The following is a 15,227-nucleotide window of genomic DNA, read 5'->3' as shown; positions in this document are numbered from 1 at the left end:
ATCAGGTTATAAATCCCTAGATTTATAACTTACCACTCTTATTCCTTCTAAGTATGGATGAATTGAGTTCTCCTGGGTTTAAGCAGCATAAGGCAATAATCTGAAGCTCATTCTATAGATTTCTTTTTTCCTTCAACTTTTAGGTTCTCGGGTACATGTCCAGGATGGGCAGGTTTGTTACATAGGTAAATGTGTACCATGGTGGTTTGGGGTCTTGAGAACATCTCCTGATCCACAGGTTACAAACATCTATATGAGAAGTGTGGTTTCCTGAGTGGGGTCATACAATCTCTCACTGCTCCCCTTGGCCTGGGATTGGGGTCCTTTGGCTCTGTGCTCTCCCAGTTGGACCATCGCCTCTACCCTGCTTTTCCCTGTTCTCCATGGGTCAGGCTGTCTGCCTAGACAGTCCCAATGTGAGAACGTGGATATTTCAGTTGAAGGTGCTGAATTCACTTGCCATTTTCATTCTGCTCCATGAGAGCTGTGGACCATAGCTGCTTCTAATCAGCCATCTCAGTCCCTCTAGATTTCTATAACCTAAAATTTTTTGAAAAGTGTCATTATTTTTGACTATGGGTATTATACATTAATTTGGTACTTACAAATCACAAGTTAATATATAAATGAAGAATTTGTTTGAATTTGTCTTTTTGGTGGCATAATTTTTTATTGAAGCTTTATCTGATATGAAAAGGCTGTTAAATTGCTTAGCAATTGGGGAACTCACCCTGAGGCTAGATGATTGTATATACTAATATTTTTGTTGCTTCTTATGTGCTGCCCCACAGTGAGAGTCACTTTTTCTTTAGTCATTGTCAGTCCTGATGTGCACTTTCCTTTTGGGTAACTTTTGTCCACCGAATTTTTTCTTTCCATGTAGAATGATTTCATTGGCCTTAGAAACTTGTTCTGGTTCTGTATCTTCTACAGTATAGTCTATTTCAGCCCTGTGGGAAAGTGATAAATTGATCTCACCTTATATTTTACAACAAAAGCCATTTAATGTTCTCACACTAATCTTCAGTCATGGAAAAGGGAAAGATCCATTCAGTAGTCACTGTGATTCAACAATTGGTATAGGTGCTTAGCTTTCCCTTTATCACATCTCTGGTTAGAGTTTCATGTTCTCTGCCCATGTGTTCATCCCACAAATTAAATGTTGCTGCAGCTTTGACTAAGCTAGGTTGTTTGCTTCTTAAGAATAGGAGTCATAATACCAATTCCATGTATTCTGCAATGCTAGCTACAGTCTTATGAGTGTTGAATAAATCCAAATGATTTTACTGTAATAGTCAAGTCATTCTACAGCTGTTTCTTAGATTAAATAACTGACTCCTTTAACTTTTCTTATGTTTCTTTTTCATCATTTACTTTTTTGACTCCAACATTTCCAGTTTTACTTTGTAATATTTTATATGGGACTTTTTGGAACCCTTGGCAGTATGCTAGGTTTTATGATTATACATCAGGCTTTCTTTATTGTTTTGTAAATACTGAGACATTAGATGCAAGAAAAAGTTAAATTTAAAAGCTTACATTTGAAACATGGAATTTTTTTGAGTTAAGTTTTTTTGCTGGAATTGTAGATAATGAAGCAAAATCATAAATCCTGGAATTATAAATAGTGAAGCAAAGTCTTCAGTTCAGAGTTCTACCAAACAAGATATTTCTTCAAGGTCCAAAATATTGTGCATTCAGATATAAAGACTTATTTTATATATAAAGACTTAATTTTAGTGATAGAAGGTAGTTTCAAATTTTATACATGATAGTAACACTAACTATGTATCTGTAGTTTCAATTATCTTGAAGGTGGTCACCTTTTTATTTTATGGGAATACCTGAGACTGGGTAATTAATAAAGAATAGAGGTTCATTTGGCTGATGGTTCTACAGGCTATGCAAGAAGCATGGCATCAGGGTCTGCTTCTGGTGAGGACCTCAAGCTGCTTCGACTCATGCAGAAGGAGAAGGAGAGCTGTTATGTGCTGAGATCATATGGTTAGAGTGGAAGCAAGAGAGAGAGAGTGTGTAGGGAGGTGTAGAGTGGAAGCAAGAGAGAGAGAGTGTGTAGGCTCTTTTAAAACAAACAGTTCTTGTGGGAACTAGAACTCACTCATACTTCTTCCCCTCCTCCCAGGGCATTAATCTATTCATAAAGATCTACCTACATGACCCAAATGCCTCCCACTAGGGGATCAAATTTCAGCTGAGGTCTGGAGGGTCTGGTATCCAAACTATAGGACTCCTTTTTAAGAGAGGGAAAGGATAAATCACAGAGTAAGAGAAAATGTCTAATATATATATCTTTTATTTTATAAATATGTAAAGAATTCTTACATGTCATTGAGAAAACAATAATCCAGGAGCAAAATGAGCAAAAGATTTGAACTGGCTTTCAAAACAGAGGATATCCAAATGGACAATATATATATGAATAGATGCTCAGTCTCATAAGTACTCAGTAAAATTTACATTAAATTTGTGATGAGATGCCAATAGAATGTCTCAGAGTTTCAGTTATAGAATTTCTATTGTGTTCTTTTTTTAATACAGTTTTTTATTTCTCTGCTAAGATTTTTTTTTTAATATTCACTGGGAGCACACTTCATTTTGTCCATTGGCATACTTACAATAGCTGCTTTAAAACTCTGTACTACTTCCAGTATCTTGGGTCATTTTGGGGTCAGTCATCATTAATTGTCATTTTTCTTAATTATGAGTCATACTTAGCAGTTAGTTCTTGTCTAGTAATATTGGAAATGTATTTTGGACATTGTACATGATATGATATAGGAAATCTGGATTCTGTTATATTCTTCTGAAGAAGCCTGTAAGCAATTAACTTGATTGATCTCAAATTCTAAATTCTGTCCCCTGGTGGTAAGCAGCTGAATTGTCTGTTTAGTTTTTTTAAGCTTAACTGGGCTGCCTAGAAAATTCCAACATATATTCTATACATGTCATTCAGAGTCAGCCAGGTATTTGGAGAGAGCTGATACGTAGGTTCCTCTCTGACTCTGTTCTTTCTGTGATTTCCTGGTATGCTTTCCAGATGCAGCATTTACCCCAAACACTGTACTCTGGTTCCTTAAGCCAGGAAGACTGTAAATTTTCAACATTTTTGTTATCTTTTGAGGCACCAGCGAGGGCCTGCCACAAGGGCAAAACTTATGTAAAAAACAAAACAAAACTGGGAACCTATGAACTTATATAGTATTTTTTCCTTTTTTCAAGTATCACTCTTCTCCCCTCTTTTGACTGCTCTTGGTCTGCCTTCAGATAGCCGGGTTTTGTTTGTTTTGTTTTTGTTCAAAGTTTATGTGAACAAAACATGTGAAAGGGTTGGTTTGATAAGATCTGCTTGACCATAACTAGAAACAGAATTTAAGCTTTAAATGTAAATTAAGATACTTTGCTCTAATATTTTTACTTTCTTTGTACCTTAGGTACCCTCTTAGTGGCATGGGTTTACCAACTTTTAAAGAATGGATCCAAAATACCCTTGGAGTAAATGTGGAGCATAAAACTACCTCTAAAGTAAGTAAATAAAATTATTACTAACACATTTAACTGTGTTTTTAAAACCCAAATTAATTTGATTTATTTTTGTAATTTGTTATATTGGATTTAATGCAACTGTCATGGTTTTTTTTGGTTATAAAGCCTATTAATTATATTGGCTTTATTAGGTTGTTAGGGGCAGTTATTCAGTGTCACAGATCTAGACCCTTGTCTCAGAATTTATCTGAGATTTATCTGGCACACTTTGTATACTCTCTGAGCCTTGGTTATTTTTAGAATTGGGAATAATAACTAGTTTGCCTCTCACAAGGTAGTAGTAAAGTGCAAATTGTTTACTTTCTTAAGAGTGTTTTGTTACAGAAATATAAGTTGCTGTTATTTTTAGATTATTTAATAGGCTGACTGTAATCTAGGGTTAATAGAGAATAATTTAGAATAAAAATAAGTCACATTTAATACTAGGACTTTAAAAATATTTGAAGAATTATAAAAAGTAAAAATTAAGATACAAGCAATTGAGGATTTTAGTTTGTTCATATAGTTTCACTTTTCTGAAAGTGGAATTAGGAAACTTTAAAGTGTATGTCTATGAAACTAATGAAATATTTAGCATTTCTTTATTTTTGTTGTGTTTTAATTATTTAATTATTGTGTATTATTATATATTATATATTTATTTTTGTTGTGTTTTTATTTCTTTATTTTTGTTGTGTTATTTTGCTGTAGCATAGTATTCTGCATGTCTCTGTAACTGGATATAAGTTCTCTAAGTACAGGGGCTATACAATATTCTCCACTATATACAACATGTTATTAAGTGGTATAGGTATTCAGTGAGTACTTGCTGGGTTTATTTTAACATTTACAGTTGTTTTATTTTAGTTAATAAGTTAGCCTGAACAACTAATTTTACCCCTCCCTGGCCATCTTTTTACCTTTCCTAGAGGTCTCTTTTTTTATCTCTTAAATGCTCTCTCTCTCTCAACTATTTGCAATTGTTTGTTTTTGACAATCCCCATGCATTAGAAATTTCACCAGTTTTTGAGTACTTTTCAATTCTAAATGACTTAAAACTTTAATATGTTTTGTTGGAGTTCTTTTAGTTATCTCCTTCTCCTATGGGATAAATTTCATGAGGTCAAAATATTTTTTTCTGTTTAACTCACTCTAAGGCCTTGAAGTGTGTCTAGTTTATGGCAGGCACTCAATAAGTATTTATTATGTAGTACCTTAATAAGATATTAAGAGAATATGGAAGTATTATATTTTTTCTTTGTATATTCTTATACTTCCTTTTTTCCAAGTACTGTGTGATAGCTTCCCCACTGCACCCCTCCCCCAATAGCAGATTTTACTTGGCCAGCCATTTATAGACCTCTTCCTATATTCTAGGCATGCTAGTAGGTGCTTTTCAAAAAAAATTATCACATTTAACCTGCCTTCCTTATAATAGCCCTATACATTTGGTGGTAATAACCTCATTTAAAAGACAAAGAAGCCAAGGCTCACAGAAGTTGGGTGATATGCCCAATATCTCATAGTTTTAACTTTGAAGTTGAAGATTAGTTTTCAAGTTACCTGTTAGGTGAAATTGAATATCAAGTTTATAATTATGTTGTAAGTTTTAAAGCAGCTCTATAAAAATGGATTTATTACTTATTTTGAGGCTTTCTGTTCATCATTTTAAAAGTGCAATTGAAGAATAAGAAATGCTAAATTTTATTGACAGGTGTAAGTGTAGATAGTGCAAAAGTCAAGTAACTTTCTCCTAGTCTCCATAATTTGAAATGGAATATTTGATACTTTGCTATCTTCCCTATTGAGTGCAATCTTTAGAAATGAATGTGATTAGCCAGAGAATTTGTAATTTGTTACTCTCATAAAGCTGATTTCTGTGTATGCTATTTAGTATTTTCCTATGCTTCAGCCTTACCTTAGGAATGTTTTAAAGAAGTCTACATTTTGTAGTCATTCTCTCTAACAGAAGTACCCAAAATTCATTTTTCTAAAAATAAGTCAAAGAAACCAATTTTATTTTCTAGGCATCCTTAAATCCTAGTGATACACCTCCTTCTGTTGTAAATGAAGATTTTCTTCATGACCTTAAAGGAACTAACATTTCATATTCACAAGAGGCAGATGATCGAGTATTTAGAGCTCATGGTAAGTTGCTTTATGTTAGCCCTATTTATTTTTAACAAAAATTTTCTATAATTTAAGATGTTTTTGTGTTTTTCTTTTTAAAACCACAAAACAGGTCATTGTCTTCATGAGATATTTTTGCTCAGGGAAGGAATGTTTGAACGAATTCCTGATATAGTTTTATGGCCAAGTAAGTTTTCCCTTCTTTGTATCATTAATTTAGTATTGCTAAATTTTAAGTAAATTTAGTATTGGAAATATGTACTTTTGGCATATGAGTTGTAAAAAATTGATTTTTGATTATTTTTCTTTTCACATCTTCCTTTTCAGAGTGTATATTCTATTTTTTAATAAATTGACTTATTCATGGACTCTCAGTTCTTAAATGAGATCCTTCTACTTTGGAGGGACTATCTTAGGGAAAAATTATACTTCAATATGGAGGCAAGAGGCAGGGGAGATACACAGGAGGTAAATCCAAGAGCATAGGTAGCAGAGATGAAACTACTTTCCTGATACTTGTATGTTCTTCTGTGCATTTGGAATATTTACGAAATAAGTCTTTTGTCTCTGTTAGTTTAGTTTAGAAATTCAACTGTTCCTGAGGAAAAGATATTCTCCAATAGAAGAAATATTTTTGTTTTGCCTGCTTGTTTTTTTAGTAGCTTGAGGTAACTTCTCTACCAAGATTTAAAGGTTTATTCCATTTGTTACTGGAAAACGTGAAAGCAAAATTTATCAATTTTTACTTCCCACAAGAAACCTAATAGATCATCCTTTGATTTATCTTGATAAGAACTTTCACATGTACCTTCTAGATATTTTCTTCATGTCTTTCAATATTAAAATACTGAAAGAGCTAGGCTTGGTGCTGCATGCCTATAGTCCCTGTTACTCAGAATAACGATGCAGGTGGATCACTTGCCCAGAGTTCGAGTCTAGCCTGTACTAGTGAGTCCCTCATCTCTTAAACAAAAACAAAAACAGAATAGCATAGTGGAAGTATCTTTTGCTTTAAGAAATCCAAATATTCTCAAAAACCCAGATGTAGTAAACAGTCAATATTTCCCAAAAGTTTCTTTGCTTTGTGAAATCTTCCCCATTTTACTCATTCCCTAGCACCTTTGCTCTTCCACTTTTTTTCATCCCAATTTCCAAGTCAGTTCCTTTTCAGTGTATATCTAGGTTTTTGTGAAACTGTAAGGGTTTTCATGCCTCATGTTTCTTGCTTCTTTAAGCCTGCCATACACACTTGGGAGATTAATTCAATAATCCTTTTGCCAACTTCTTCCATACTTAAGGAATTGGTATGAATGGTGTATTCCTGGCTGAATCAAGTTTATAATTTTATTCTGTTGAATATTCTAGTATAATGACTGTTTGGAAATAGTTTCCTAACAAGTTATTAAGTCACTGAAGTCTTTATTTAACTTTAATATAAATTTCCTACTGGTGATGAAATTCAAGTTTTTCTTTGCAGAAGGGCGAGTTTTGAGACAATGAAGAAATTTGAGGCAATGTGGTATTTCATAGAGTAGATGTGGCTGTCTCATCTTGCAGTATATATATATAAAACTAGGAAATCTATTGTAGTTGTCTTTAAGTCTGGCTTTGATCTGAATCAAAATTCTATGTATTGCTTAGGATGCTTAGAGCTTGTTTAAGAGTAAGGGCATTACTTCACTTACTAAATTTAGTATTTATGCGTTATTTTCAATGGCTTAAATACCAGAACTTCAGAACTCTGAAAATACAGGCTAGGTACTTGAGGACAGGCAGTGAATAAAACAAAAATCCCTGTTCTTAAGTGCCATACAGTTTACTGAGTGGAAACAGATAATCCACAAGTAAATATGTAACACTGGATAGTGTTTAGTGCTGTAAAGAAAAGAAAAGCATCTAAGAGTGTAGTGTGAACAAGGATGGTGGTGCAGTTTCAGATAACATAGTTAAGGAAGGTTTTTGATTAGATGACATTCCTAGAAGGTAATTTTGCCTTGGTGAAGATTTTTTAATAGACATCTTTGGGTGTTTTATGAATTATTAATTAATGAGTATTCTATTTAGTAAATTTACCACAGATAGCAAGCTTTATAAGCTTAATACAAATGCTTGAAAATAGATGTTTATTAAAAATTGGAATGATACAAATGACATGTTTTCTTAGCTTTACACAAAGCTTAGACAAGATAATTGTAACTTTTATGGAACAGTATTTTTTCTTTTATAAATGGATATTCATTTGCTTTCCTCAGCATTCTTATTTCCTACTAAGTCCCTAGGCTCATAGCAGCTAATACTGGAGTTTTGCATAGTTTTCTTGTCTCCCGTCTCATTCCTCCTTGCCATCTCTCTATCAGGAGATTGATTCTTCTGAAACAATCTCTCTGCCATCTTGTTCCCCTCCTTAAGAACCTGCACTAATGTTTTGTTGTCAGTCAGGTTGAGTCTTAGCACCTCTTGCTTGGCATTTAAAATCTTCCAGTCAGGTTTTTGTTACTTATACAATTTTTACAAGGATAAAGAGAACGCTTTAGCTCTGTACAAAGGAAAGGAATTTGTATGCAGTTTATTTTGTACAATATTGTAAACATTTGTTTAAACAATAAATCATCAATGGTGCTAAAATTGGTAGGTGAAAGTATGATGAGAAACATGGTATTTTATGTAGTCTAAGATAGGTAAATACCGTGTCACCAAGTTTTCCCACTATAAGGATACTGTGTTTATTGTTGAAATTACTAGACATTAATTTAATTAATTTAAACAATAGCTTTTGAAAAAGAATACCTATTAATTCTGCTTTAGGAATTACTTTTTAACCTGTATATTTATTGGAGAGAATTTTCTTTTTCAAAAGCTAAATATGAATATGCCCTATATAAACCTTTTGAGATTGGCATAGGAATGGTAATGAGACTCCCAACAATTCCAGAATTGTTTAAATTAATACCTACTAATTTCAACAAGAAATTTGAACCATTTCAATTTGAAGAAATTTCAATAAGGTATTAATTTGAACAATTAATATCTATTAATTTCAACAAGAAACACAGTATCGTTATAGTGGAGAAACCTAGTGACACAGTCTAACCAAATGATGCATTTATAAGTTAACATTACTGGAAATGAGACATGAAAATATCATGTGCCTCTAGATGTAATGCACTGAGAAAGATACAACATCACTTCTGTGGAATTACTCCCAAAATATATAACCTGAACTTAATTATGAGGAAACATCTACAAACCCAAATTGAGGGATATTCTGTGAAATAATTGACCGTTGTTCTTCAAAACCGTCATGGTCATGATGACTATTTTTAAAGAGGACACAAGGCAACTAAATGTAGGTTATGATCTTTGGTTTGATTCTGGTCCAGAAAAGAAGACATTAGGGGGACAATTGGAAGTATTTGAATAAGGCCTGTAGATTACTTTATTGTATTATATCAGTGTTGATTGCTTAGTTTTGATAATTGGACTGTAGCTATTTAAGATGTTAATATTTGGGGATGTAAGATGAAGGAAAATTTTTGTACTATTTTTACAACTGTTTTATAAGTCAAATTATTTCAAAATGAAAAGTTAAAAAGGTAAAGTGTTTTAATACTCAGTTAACTAATTGTGTTAATGAGGTAATAAATGAAGGAAAAGTTTAGAAAAAGAATTTGACAGGTTCTTATTTGGCAAGGTTATCAGATTTTATTCATGCCTCTATAATTAATTTATTTTCCTTTTTTTTCAACAGCATGCCATGATGATGTAGTTAAGATTGTGAATCTAGCATGCAAATATAACCTTTGTATTATACCAATTGGTGGTAGGTATTGTGCTTTTTAAAGTTTAATATGTAAATTTGTTATATTTAAAATATTTGTATTTTAAATATTTGCATCACCCTACTGAAAACAAACATTGTAATTATGATGTGGTTATTCTCAAAAATTGAATTATGATGCTCATTTGTGTTCTAAGTAGGATTCCTTAAACTGTTTGAGACATGGTATACCTTCGTTCATGGCTTTTCTCTCTTTGGGTCCTAGTTGAAGCTATGATTTAATGCCTGAATAAGAAAATGTTTCTGCTTTAGTAATTACTTTTTAATCTGTCTATTTATGGAGAGAATTTTCTTTTTCAAAAGCTAAATATAAATATGTCCTATATAAACCTTTGAGATTGGCCTAGGAATGGTAATGAGACTCCCAGCAATTCCAGAAGCTCCATATTCCCTCTTCATCTGATGCTTTTTGTGAACGCATGTAAAAAAGGCACTACAGTGCGATTTATTATGAAATATTTTTCTAATTCCAAATGACCCTGGCAAGCAAATAGTGGTTACTGATCACAGGCATCATGTTATTAACTGACAGTTTGTGATCTCACTTTGTAAAATTAAGCTGAACCTTACAGATTAATAGTCCCTATACTTCTTGTGGAAGGTAACTTTCACATGTTTTCTTTCATACAGAACATAGGGTAGGATCAGTCAAGAATTTATTCTGATATATGGTGATTTAGATCTGGTTAAGTACAGAGAACGTTGTATTATTCTTTAATGATATCAAGAAAGCATTTTTCCTTTGACAATAAATGTTAACATGTATTTAAGTACTTCTATGTATTATTCTATATTAAAATCACTTTTTCACCAAAGAACACTAAATTTGTTTTTAAATATCTCATAATCTAGACATCTTAAGCTTTTTTCTATTAAAACGATAAATGAATCTCGTAATTGTGGTAGAAAGGAAGTAACGATGTCTCTAGTTGTATAGGATGGGTCTTTCTTCTTTTAAGCTACCTCTCCACAGTAATTATCAGCTTAAAACTTTTCTAATCATGTTTTTGGAGTTCCACAAATTGCTAGGGGCTTTACTTGAGTGTGGCCTGTCCAAGGGATGGAGACATAGCCCATTGCTTTCAGTTTCGTAATATTGCTCCATTTGGCACACAGCATAAAATAAAGGTGAGTTTGTTTTTAGTGTGTTAGCATTTGCAAATTGTATTTTGCAAAGTAGTAATAGGTATCACTTTTCCAGTGGGCCTATCTATATACTTGAGATGAGGGATTTCCCCTAGAAATATAGCTAAAAACAGAATATTTAAACATAAAGTTGTTGTTTTCTATTTTGGCAGGAGGAACAAGTGTTTCATATGGCCTGATGTGTCCTGCAGATGAGACAAGAACAATTATTTCTTTGGATACTTCACAAATGGTATTTAATAATTTGAGATTTATTTAAAACATTGTCTTTATCAGCTCTGCCTTAATTGTCATTAAAAAAGAATCTAGCTCCTGGGCGCTGTGGCTCACACTTGTAATCCCAGCACTTTGGGAGGCTGAGGTGGACAGATCACTTGAGGTCAGGAGTTCGAGGTCAGCCTGGCCAACATAGCAAAACCTCATCTCTACGAAAAATACAAAAATTAGCTGGGTGTGGTGGTGTGTGCCTGTAATCCCAGCTACTCTGAGGCTGAGATATGAGACTCTTTAACCTGGGAGGTGAGGGTTGGAATGAGCCAAGATCACACCACTCTACTCCAGCCTGGGTGACGAAAAATAGAAATAAAATAAAAGAATCTAATATCCATTTTGTTTTAAATGGGTTTCATCATTACATTTTACCCTTGCATTCAATTCTCCAAAAGGTAGGTTTACTTTTACCCTCAGGTATATATCTTGATGCTATTTTACCAAATTTGAATTTTTTTTTCAAACACCTAAGTAGAGAGAATAGTATATCCATTTTCTAGATTAAATAATTATTAACATTTTGTCATGCTTGCTTTATTTCTGTTTTTATCCTAGTAGTTTTAGAGCAAATTCTAATACAATGCTACTTTACACCTAAATATTTCTGTATAATCTCTTTTAAAAAGGACATTTCTCACATAACTACTTTATTATTATCACTCCTGGCAAAATCAAAAGTAATTCTTTATGTTATTTAGTAGTTAGTCTGCATTCAATTTTCAATATAAAAAAAGTCTATTTTATAGATCATTTGTTCAAATGGGGATCAGATAAGGCTCATATTAGCTTTCTATCGTAGCTCTTAAGTCTCACTTTATGTAAAAGCCTCCTCTTACTATCTGTTTTTTTTCTTTTGAAGGTTCCAGACTTTTAAAGAAATAAAGTTATATATAAATAAAGTAATTTATATAAATAAATAAATTTTATTTATTTATAGTATAGAATGTCATATTTTGAATTTGTCTGTTACTGCTTCTTGTCATTTAACTCTTTGTCCAAGCCCTGTATGTCCACTAAATTCGAAGTTCCACATAACTCTAGTTAGATTCAGGCATTGCCTTTTTTTTTTTATTAACAGCAGGAACACCTCATAGATGATAATGTGCTTTTAAAAAAAAGTCACATAACATCACTAGAGGTATGTAATAGCTGATTGTCCCACTTTTAATGAGGCTAACATTGATCAAGTTCAGATGGCGAACACTTATTTTGTTGCACAGTTCCCCATCAACCTGTCTCCTTATCCCAGATTTTAAGAAAAGGCAATTTATTTCCTCAGAAGATAGCTGAAGAATAGCTTATTCTGGAAGGTTAACATGGGTTGGGTAGTATATATGGAATGTAATAGGGTAGCTTATATGTTTTCTTTAGGTTTTTCTGTGAGTGCCTATGAAGTTTTTTTCTGACTCTTCTAATTTCCTTTTTCTACCAAAAGGTATGTTTGAACTCTTGGTAGTTACAAGGTATATATTTAGAATGAGTATGTAATTGCCTCAAGAGCCAGTCTGTTGTGGGAGAAGACATATATATATGGTACCATCAGATTAATACATTCTTTGTCTTTTCATTCTGCAATTTAATAATACTATATTTTATTTAGCTGCCAAAGGACCAAAAGCCTGATTATACCATAGTTTTATTCAAGTTACTATTGTTGGTCGGGCATGGTGGCTCATGCCTGTAATCCCAGCACTTTGGGAAGCTGAGACAGGTAGATTATCTGAGGCCGGGAGTTCTAGACCACCCTGGCCAACATGGTGAAAACCTATCCCTACTAAAAATACAAAAATTAGCTGGGCGTTGTGGCACGTGCCTATAATCCCAGCTACTCAGGTGGTTGAGGCAGGAGAATTACTTGAACCCAGGAAGCAGAGGTTGCAATGAGCCAAGACTACGCCACTGCACTCTAGCCTAGGTGACAGAGCAAGACTCTGTCTCAAAAATAATAATAATAATAATAAAGGAAAAAAATTACTATTGTCTTATAGTGAGAGTATAATTATAATGAGTTTTATGTAACGTAAAACAAAAAATGCATTCACATACATCATCTTATTTAATGTTTTTCACAGCCTTATGAATTAAGGAGTGCAGTTATTTGTGTTCAGATTTGGAATTTAGGCAGCAACTGCTATTTTTGTATTGTCTGTTGTGCTCTTTTTAAATTATTATTAAGTGGACTTATCTATATTAGTTATTGCCATGAAATTGAGCATATGAAAGTAGGAAGAAAACTTCCCTGGGATCCAAAAGAGGATCTTGTATGTTACCCAATTGCTCATCAGAAAGGGGAAAGAAGTCTGTCTCAATAGTAGAAAGTAATTCATGAAAATTCATATATGTATATGAGTTAGATGAAATAAGAATGCCAAATAACATTTTTCATTGGCAGTCACACATTTGGTAAGTTGAGCCAGATGAAATTTAGTTCCTTCTTTTGGGCCTGAGGCAGGGATATGCTTTGTTTTGTACATGGGGGTCTCTGGCCCTGTTTTGAATTGAAAATAAAGCAGGGATGCCATCTCCTATATTCAAAAGTCTTTGCAGATTTTTTTTTCTAATATTATGGCCATATTCTGATATTCTTAAATTAGGTAGTGATTGCTATATTAACATAGTGCAGATAGTATTTGCACAATGCCAGGACTTGTACATGCTGGTTTTTTTACATGGAGTATCTCATTTAATTCTTGTAGCTGACACTATGTGTTATTACTGTCTACATTTTACAAATGATGAAACAATAAGCTTAGACAGTTAAATAATTTGCCTAAGGTAAGAGAAGGAGTTTAAATTAACATCTGAATAACGAAAGTCTGTGTTTTAAGACTGCATAATATACTGCCTTTGTATGTTGTCGTGTTGGATAGTCAGGGATAAGTGGAGTTGGTTTCCAGTGTGGGTGGTTAGGGGGAACCCTTCTTGCCTAATCACTATGTTATCACTTGTTGCTGTGAATTAGGAAGTTATATTTCCTGAGAAAATATTAGTAGTTCATGTAGATCAGGTTTCTTTCTTCCTTTGCAACAGAATCGAATTCTCTGGGTTGATGAGAACAATTTGACAGCTCATGTAGAGGCTGGCATAACAGGACAAGAGTTGGAAAGACGGGTATGTTATTTCTTTTTCTTATTTAATTTTTTTTTTAATTGACTTATTCTGTTATCAATTCGGATGTTATTTCTTTAATGAATATTTTCAAAACTGTATGCCCTCTATAAATGAAATACCTTTTATGATCCATTCATTCACTCAATGAATTTGTTTAGTTTCTATTATGAGTCAAGCATTGGGCTAGATTCCTAGGACATGATAGTGAATAAGGCATTGTCTCCTACCCTCAGGTAGCTTAGATTAGGACAGAAAATTAGATAAATAATTAATGATTGGGAGTGAAAATTGCTACGTGGTTGCTAAGTGCAGGGTATTATGGGTCATCAAATCGGGCTATGTGAGGATGAGTTGGACAAAAAAGGTATTACATAGAACATGGCACTTTTTTTTAATGCTGAGTAAGTGGCAAAGGACATAGCATTTAAAAATGAGACTTCAGGACGAGTCTGAGTTAGCAAAAAATGTAGATAGGGATGGGGAGAACAATCCAGAGGAAGGAGCGTATGCAGAGCTTCTCAGGGTGACTGTTGCTTTTGAGGGACTACAGATAGCTGAATATGGCAGAAGTTAGCATGTGTATGGGAGAACATGTCTTTTTGGTATTTGTATGTTGGATGTGAGTGGGTACAGTAGTGGTACAGGATCAAGCCAGGAAAACATGAAGAGTCAAATCATAAAGTGCCTTTTAAAGCACCTATTGGAAGTTTGAACTTTACTTTTTTACTTAGATTGCCTGGCTGCTATGTGGTGAAATGGGTGGTCTATGTAAGGGCCGACTAAGAGACTGCAAGAATCATTTAGGCAAGAGTTGATAGTGACCTGAAGTAGTAGAAATGGAACAAAATGGTTCAATCTGAATATGAAATTCTAGGATCTTGGTGATAAATTTCATCAGTGGGTAAATGTTGGTATTCATTGAACTTTTCAGTGCATAGTTTCATTGACAACCACTTATTTCATAAATTAGTGAAATTCTTGAAGTTTTTATAGTACTTTTTCTGGGATCCTAATTAATTTTTGGAAAACTTTAGGTTTTCTTCATAGATTCTAAGCAGGTAATAGTGCAAATAAATTGGTTCCTTCAACTTCCTCAAACATAATCAGGGTAACTATAACTCAGCTTTTGTAAACAAAAAATTAGAAAGTTCAATTTGTTAGTGATATACTGAATACTTTGTTCAGTTTG

The 15,227-nt window shown here is 33.2% G+C and overlaps 1 protein-coding gene across 4 annotated transcripts in view; it reads left to right on the top strand.

Annotated features, from left to right (window-relative positions):
* The window catches only part of AGPS (alkylglycerone phosphate synthase), a 136,931-nt gene that overhangs the window by 29,689 nt on the left and 92,015 nt on the right, over nt 1–15,227 (top strand). For all 4 annotated transcript variants that reach the window (XM_078327338.1, XM_002749278.7, XM_054257490.2 and 1 more), the window contains 6 exons: nt 3,453–3,543; nt 5,571–5,691; nt 5,786–5,860; nt 9,422–9,493; nt 10,810–10,889; nt 13,958–14,038. In XM_078327338.1, coding sequence (XP_078183464.1) covers nt 3,453–3,543; nt 5,571–5,691; nt 5,786–5,860; nt 9,422–9,493; nt 10,810–10,889; nt 13,958–14,038 — 520 coding nt within the window. The remainder of the gene's footprint in view (nt 1–3,452; nt 3,544–5,570; nt 5,692–5,785; nt 5,861–9,421; nt 9,494–10,809; nt 10,890–13,957; nt 14,039–15,227) is intronic.

The sequence above is a fragment of the Callithrix jacchus genome, chromosome 6, assembly GCF_049354715.1.
Source record: "Callithrix jacchus isolate 240 chromosome 6, calJac240_pri, whole genome shotgun sequence".
Lineage (NCBI taxonomy): Eukaryota > Metazoa > Chordata > Mammalia > Primates > Cebidae > Callithrix > Callithrix jacchus.
This window is presented reverse-complemented; position numbering and strand designations above follow the sequence as displayed.